The sequence below is a fragment of the Vigna unguiculata genome, chromosome 1 (assembly GCF_004118075.2).
Source record: "Vigna unguiculata cultivar IT97K-499-35 chromosome 1, ASM411807v1, whole genome shotgun sequence".
Taxonomy (NCBI): domain Eukaryota; kingdom Viridiplantae; phylum Streptophyta; class Magnoliopsida; order Fabales; family Fabaceae; genus Vigna; species Vigna unguiculata.
Window position 1 is genome coordinate 4,449,813 of NC_040279.1, and position 7,882 is coordinate 4,457,694.

A 7,882-nucleotide genomic window follows, 5' to 3' on the forward strand; every position below is an offset into this window, starting at 1 on the left:
CAGGACTCGCCTAAGCGAGCCTGCGTAAATTTCTCAGCACTAGTCGCGATCTTACCTAAGCGAGGGTCAATCTAAAAGTAATTTTAAAACCATGATAGGCTCACTGTTATTTAAAGACGTTCAAGAAAAACATCAAATACTTATGAAATGAACTATCTAACTTTAAAATCTACTAAACCTTGAATTCCATGAGTAGTTCTTTTGTCAAAAACAATAGTCAAAACAGGAAGTGAAGGAAAACAAATTCAAACTTCAAAAGAAAAAAAAAAAAAAATATATATATATATATATATATATATATATATATATATATATATATATATATATATATATTCATAAAAGATGAAAGTGATATTTAAATAAGGTGTAGAAGAAAAATGTTAGGGTGCAGGTATTAATAGTCTGGGTCTTAAATACCAAGCCCACAAGCCCAAAACGTGTGTGGGTTGAGGAGGAGGGGTTGTTGATGGGATTAAAAAGAAAAATTCCAATGAAGTGACTTAGGGTTTTTGCAGAGTCTCTTACATATAAAAGGAAGTCCTTATCTGGTAGTATCGGTTAGCTCTTACACCTCACAATCTGTTCCAAACCCACGTAAGCTTCAAGGGAGGTATCGTCTTTCTCACCTTACAAGCTCTTTGTTTCCTTAATCGGTTTTGATATTTTCGAGTTTTCGATCTTTGCCTGCGTTTGATGTAATGATTTCAGTTTGTATTCAAAAATCCAATTCCTGCTGTAGATATGGTGTATCCTTGATTTAAAGTTTGTGGAAACTTTTTCGATTTTTTGTTTTACTAGTATTAATTGTTACTATTAATTATTATTAGTAGTATTAGGGTTCCTAGATTTGGGTATTCTTTTCGATATAAATTATTTATATATTACATAATGAGAATGACTGCAGATACACAGTGTGCTGATTTTTTTGTTTCTTTTTTATTGCTCGTTCCAAAGGGTAAAATTTAGGGATGCGATTGTTTTCCGGGTTACTTGATTGTACGTTTGAGTGTGGCTTTTGGAATTTGTATTTTGAGAATGCTTGAATTGCATCTGGGGATGAGTTATAAGGAAGATTTTGGTTCTTTTGGGTTGTACAATGGGAAGTAATACTGGAGATCTGAACTGTGGTTACGGTGTTCACTATCGGTTTTATTTACTGTATGTATCGGGAACTAAATGTGGGTGTGCGTCTTTCAATCCATTTTTATGATGAGTGCATTTACATTTTTATGATGAGTGCTTGACTTCAGCATACTCAATATTTTCTGGAATGCTCTTTGGATTACGTGCATGTGACATGCTAAAATGGAAACCGTGATATATAGTTGATATGAATTTGCAACTAGTACAAGCTTTCAGAAATTGGTTCTTCATACAATGCATACATGGAATCACTCAAGATTACTTTGTTCTTTCTTAGATGGGTTGTCAAGATTACTTGTAATATGATAATGAGAATTATCAACACCAAATTTCTTAGTATTTGGATACCCGTGCTTCATATTTTTATTTTTCTCCTGCTTCACCTGTCTGTGATTCTGGTTATGTCTTTGACTATAAGCTTATGTTCTGTAAATGTGATATTACTGTGCTTCACCAAATTTTTTTGATTTCTTTTATACTTTAGGTGCTATGTTTTAATCAGTTGAGGAGTACTTTTTAAATTATTTATAATTGTATGCCTTTTGTATATTTAACCAATTCCCTTCTTATTGTTACCGACTATTTATCCACCTTTGTCAAGCTGTAGTGATTTACTTTCCTGCCATGAAACTTATTTTTTCTTCTTTGCTTGTTTATAGATGGATGTGGAAAGGTTGAAGAAGATGGCCAGTTCTGTTCGAACTGGTGGAAAGGGTACCATGAGAAGGTATATTTGTATGTCAAAATCTGATTTTATTCCATACCAATTTATGTTTTCTAATATTGCTAAATACTCCTATATGTTTTCCTTAATAATTTGATGCAACAATCAAAATCTTCAAGATTTTTTACTATACATTATCATTTTTAAACGATTTATTTTCCCTCTCTTGTAGGAAGAAGAAGGCTGTCCACAAGACTACTACCACAGATGACAAGAGGCTTCAAAGCACCCTGAAGAGAATAGGGGTGAATGCTATCCCTGCAATTGAGGAAGTAAACATCTTTAAGGATGATGTAGTTATCCAGTTTTTAAACCCTAAAGGTAAATATTGATGGGTGATATTTTTAGTGTACAATTTGTTTTGACATTGTAAGGTGGCTAATTGTTAAACATGAAATCTATTGCAGTACAAGCATCTATTGCTGCCAATACTTGGGTTGTTAGTGGTTCTCCTCAGACAAAGAGTAAGTTTATATATACATCTCCTTCTTCATTTCTGTTTCCTGTTGTATTCCATTTTATTTTATATTTCGATCTCATTCTAGATTAGCATTTTACTTAACACAATTTTCTGTTTCGCAGAGTTGCAGGATATTCTCCCTAACATCATCCACCAATTAGGTATGTGATATATGTATCTTCATAAAGCTTAAGCTTTAGATTCCTTTTTTTCTTTTTCTGTCTTGCTAATTTGAATCTGTTTATTCTAAAAAAAAATGCAGGGCCAGATAACTTGGAAAACCTGAAGAAACTAGCTGAACAATTTCAGAAGCAGGCACCTGAAGCAGGAGCTGGTGCAACCACAGCACAGGAGGATGATGATGATGACGCTGTCCCGGATCTTGTTCCAGGAGAGACTTTTGAGGCAGTTGCTGAGGAGACTAAGTCTTAGAATTCTTTTTCTGTGTCGTCCTTTATATATTTTGGATGTTTTTTAAGCTTTTTGCTTTCATTTTTGTCCTTTTAAAATTGAAAGTTTTTCAGGTGTTGTTTATACTTTAAATTCTTAAAACACTCTTAATTAATGGCCCCATCATCTAACTGCAAAGTGTTACTATCTGACTGCACCTGAGTTTGTGTATTGTATGTTCATTTTTCGAGGAAAAAAATCAATTTTGTTAATTTACACTTTTTGTTACCTCATGCAAGCAGCAAATTCTGAAATTTGTGGGGTAGTTATGTTGTAATGCCAGGGAATAAGAATCAATCATTAATATTGTAGATATTAAAATGAGATGGGAGTAATTCATCATCTGTTTGTATATTTTATTGAGGAAGAGGATTTATGCAGTACGAAATTGGTTGTGGTGGTGAAAATGGGTTTGTCCTCAACTTTCTACGAACCCATGGGTATTTGAGATATATTTGGATGTTTTCATTGTAATTGATTGAAAATTTCCTATAGGCACAAGAACTAAAAACACTGAAGATTGTTTTATGCCGAGTTATCTGTTAGCATCCAAACCATTCGATCATATGATTATTTATATAATTGTTAGATGCAAGATTACATATAATAATGTATAAACTAAAAGACAACGTAGCAGAATTAAGAACTACATAATACTCGCGTAAGGGTAAACTAAAATGTTCTATATTAACATGGTTTACTCATCACAGCTCCATTTAATTGAAAGAATGTTGTTTTTGATAAAGTTTTAATTGCACTAATCATGATTGTAAATATTATCTTATAAATATTATCTTACAACGAAGACTATAATTTAAATCAATTATTTCCCAATAACGAGTTGAGAATGCTAATACATAGATTAACTATTCAAACAAACAATAATTTTGATTTTACTCTTGTATCTTTTTACTTGACTCATGTATTTCTTTAGTACTAAAAACTTGATATGCTATTTCAAATCCTATAAATGCATAACATATTTTTTTTAAAATCTTATGTGTTGTTTTTATTTTTCAATTTTTTAAAATTCAGAATATAAATTCACTAAAATTTTAATTACGAAATCTTAATCACAAGAATCTGCAATCACGACATTCCTATGTAATCTTGTAAAAAATTAACAAGATTTTTTTGTCAAGCTCATACATCTTTGGTTGAATTATATTTGAAGATCAAATATTTTTCTGGTTTTATAATTATTATATATTTCTTTTAAATATTGAATGGTACCCATGTGCACACACAAATATAAAAGAAAATCTATCAATATTTTTTGTGGGTACAAAATGAGTAATGTAACTATCTTTAAATGACGCATGGAGTAGAGTGTCGTAATACAAATCCAACACCATATCGACATTTGTATTTACAATAAGAACATAGTCTCTCTAGTCTCACTGACCTATTTTTACTTTACGACTACTCAATTACTTCCCTAATCAATGCCTAAAATGAGGACATGAGGTCTGTATTTATAGACCTTTTCAATGGTGTTCAGTTCCAACTTTAGTGATCAACTACAAAAGTTTCCTTCTATACATGCTTTTCTTAATTGCCTTTTGAGCACTCAACATTAGTTTTGGAGCTTGAGCTACTATAGCTTTTCCACCTTTCCTCAGGTGGGTGCTTGAGGTTTATTCCTCAGGTAGGTGTTTGAGGTTTATTCCTCATGAGATTTTTCTTAATTGCCTTTTTAGCGCTTAGCACCATTTCTGGGACTCAAGCTATCATTCTTTAATTCTTCCAAAAAGTGATGCAATTCATGCAAAATACATTACATTTTCACATATTTGATTCGTATACCTCATTCTCTAATTTCTAAGTAAAAGAGGATTGATTCACTAAAATTCAAGTTATTCTCATTCAATTCTAGTGTCAAAATCATGTGCAAAATGAAGTAAAATAGACTTTTGTTGGGTATAGTTAGGGAATTCAAATATGTTGGTGATTTCAAGTTATGGTGGAAGTTGAGTAAGGGAACTCTGGAGGGGGACTTGAAACTCCTTAGTCTAGATAGGGATTTCATGGAGTTAGCAAATTATGCAGAGGACATTAGAGAAGTAGATGTTTATGTTGAATATATTGTTAGTGAAACACAAAAAATTGAGTTTGTTGAGTTTATTGAAGGCAGAACAAGTGGTGGGTTGAGGGTCATCAAGATGGTGTGCGTGGTAAGGGTGATGATAGTGGTCAGGATGGTGACCTTAATGAGGCTAATGAGGTTAGGAAAGATGTTGAAGGTGGTGAGGTTAATGAGGTTGGTGAAGGTAGTGAAAAGGGTGATGTTGGTAAGGGTGGTGAGTTTAATGAGGTTGATGAGGTTGGTGAGGATGGTGAGGATAGTGAAGAGGGTGATGTTGGTGAAGGTGTTGTTGATTATAAGGTTGAAGAAGGGCCACTTGAAGATGTGGGATTGGATGATAGTGAGGAAGAACTATGTGAAGATAGAGGTGATGATTTTTGGATGGAAGATACACCTCGTAGAAAATATTGTTAATGCTATTAAAAGATGGGAAAAATTAGTTAGTAGATTAAATGAAGGGTCTGAAGCAAGGGGTGAAGACATTGGTCCTGGTGGTTTCCAAGCAAATAAAAGTGTTGAGGACCATGAAATAGTTGAGGAATACAACAATGATAATATATGTAGAAACTTCAAGTTTAAACAAGGAATGAAATTTTGTTCATTGAAAAGGCTAAACAAGCTATTAGAGATTGTGCGGTTTTGAATGGTAGATAGATTGTATTTATGATGAATGATGAGTCCAAATTATAGTTGTTTGCAAGAAAAGGTGAGGGTTTGTCATATTAGTGAGTAATGTTGGTTTATGCAAACAGTATTCCCTTTTGTTTGATTACATGGCAGAACTTAAAAGAGCAATGAAACAACTTGTAAGATTAAACTCACTAAACCTATTCCTAAATTTCAACCAAGACTTGAAAGTTTTTACGTGTGTCTGTATAGCTGCAAAAAGGGCTTCTTTGGTGGTTGTAGACCTTTTATTGCAATTGGTAAGTGTCATTTGAAGACTAAATATGGTGATCAGTTGTTGTAGGACAAGATCTCAATGACCAATATTTTCCCCTTACTTTTATGGTGGTTGAAAATGGGTGTAAAGAAACTTAGAGGTGGTTCCTTACTATACTATTGGACTATGATGCACTAATAATTTAATTTGGGTCATGTATTCGTGTTTGACATGTATTTGTGTTTAATACTTTAGGATATTTTATCGATACTTATCAATGAAATATCTAATCTATAAAGCCTTGATATTTTTAAGGTGACAATAATTTTAATTTTTTAAATTGACAAGTTTGATACATATGATTTTAATTTGGATTCACATAATAACAATAGTATATTTATCAAGGTTTTAATAATTATTGTACATTTTTTAATATGCATATATCACGTATTGTATCCTATTATTTTCAAAATAAATGTATCGGCATATCGGATACGTGCCGTATCCGATACACTTATCGTATTTGTATGATATTAGGCATATGCATACAAATAGTTGGGTATTTATTTCTGATCAACAAAAAGTATGAACATTTTGTCTAATCAAATAGAACTTATATTTATGATAATTGTTGTATGAGTTGGAACTAATTTAGCATTCTACTATATTTATGAAATCTTAGAAGGTGTGGAGCATAGTTTTTGCCTTCATCATGTGTACAAAAAATACAAAAAAAAAAGTTTGCAGGAGGGGTTTTGATTCATGATTTGATGATGGTAGTTGCAAAAGCTACCTATTACCAAGAGTGGGAGGCTAAGATGGAGGAGATGAAAATGTTGGTGCAAACATGCATTTAGCTCTTACCCTAGGTATAATGTACTTATGAATAATCTATCAAAATCATCGAAGAGTACTATCTTTTTAGCTAGAGACAAACCTATCTTGACAATGATAGAGTGGATGAGAACTTACGTGATGAGTAGAGTTTCAAATTTAAAAGGAAATGTAAAAATATCTTGGTAGTGTCATGGCTAAAAAAATGCTAGATAAGGAAAGTAAGAGGAGTGGTAATTGCATAGTTGTTTGGGATGGCGATGATAAGTTTGAGGTTAGACAAGTCGTTACCATGGAAAATTTGTAGTTAACCTAAAAGAACACTCATGCACATGCTATTTTTGGGAGTTAGTTGGTATTCCTTGTGGACATATTGTGGTAGCAATTAGTTATAGGCTAGAACAGGTAGAGGACTATGTTCACAAATATTACAAGAGAGAAGCACACCAAGCTTTTTATGGAGAACAAATTTGCCCTATTAGTGGTCAACAATTATGGCCCAAAACAAAACAGAAGAAATATTACCTCCAATATACAAGACACCTCCTAGTAGGCATAAGAAATTAAGGAGGAGGGAAGTTGATGAAAGTGTGAGCCATTCGAAAATTAATAGAGGAAATGTGAAGAGGAAATGCACTTATGCCAATAGTTTGGTCACAATAATAGAGGATGCAAAAATCAATCAATGAATACCACACAAGTAAGAATGTTTTCTCCTAAATCTTATGTGTACATGTTCTTATATATAACTAATACTAGTTTTTGTTTTTCCGAGACAAGGGAAAACTAGGATTGCACCTTCAAGGAGGCAAGCAACTACATTTGTGTTGCATATGGCATCAATTGTCTCGTGGCGGAGGCCAAGTGAACCGAGTCACAATCGAATCGTGGTGTTTGGACTGTTACATTCTTAAGTAAAAAGAGTAGCACTCTGACAAATATTTATAGCTTTTGGCCTAGTGGTAAGCGCTCGATCTTAACAATTGGTATCAGAGCAAAGGTCACGAGTTCGATTCCTGGTGGGGCCAAGTCAAGTCACAATCCAAGTGGGATTCCTGATAGAACTGGTGAAAATAACACGTCTTGAAAAGTCTCACATCGCTTAAGATAACCAAGGGAATTGGTGTTAGTGACTATATAATGGGCTCTAAGTCCATGATGTTCTTTGCCCCGAGTCAAAGACACTGCAATAAGAGCAAGATCTAGCACCAATATTAGAGAACTAGTGAGGAGAGGGAGAAGAGCTTATAGAGACATCACTAATTTAGGCTCCCAAGCCAGTTCTAACAACCCCACGTGAAT

The 7,882-nt window shown here is 33.2% G+C and overlaps 1 protein-coding gene across 1 annotated transcript; it reads left to right on the top strand.

The window, feature by feature from the left end:
• The first annotated feature begins 436 nt into the window (after positions 1-436).
• On the top strand, positions 437-2,993 carry LOC114176252 (nascent polypeptide-associated complex subunit beta-like). Its single transcript, XM_028061230.1, has 6 exons — positions 437-610; positions 1,803-1,870; positions 2,040-2,188; positions 2,275-2,331; positions 2,450-2,488; positions 2,590-2,993. Exons 2-6 carry the CDS (start codon positions 1,803-1,805, stop codon positions 2,757-2,759), a joined length of 483 nt encoding a protein of 160 aa, XP_027917031.1. The 5' UTR covers positions 437-610; the 3' UTR covers positions 2,760-2,993.
• Positions 2,994-7,882: the final 4,889 nt, after the last annotated feature.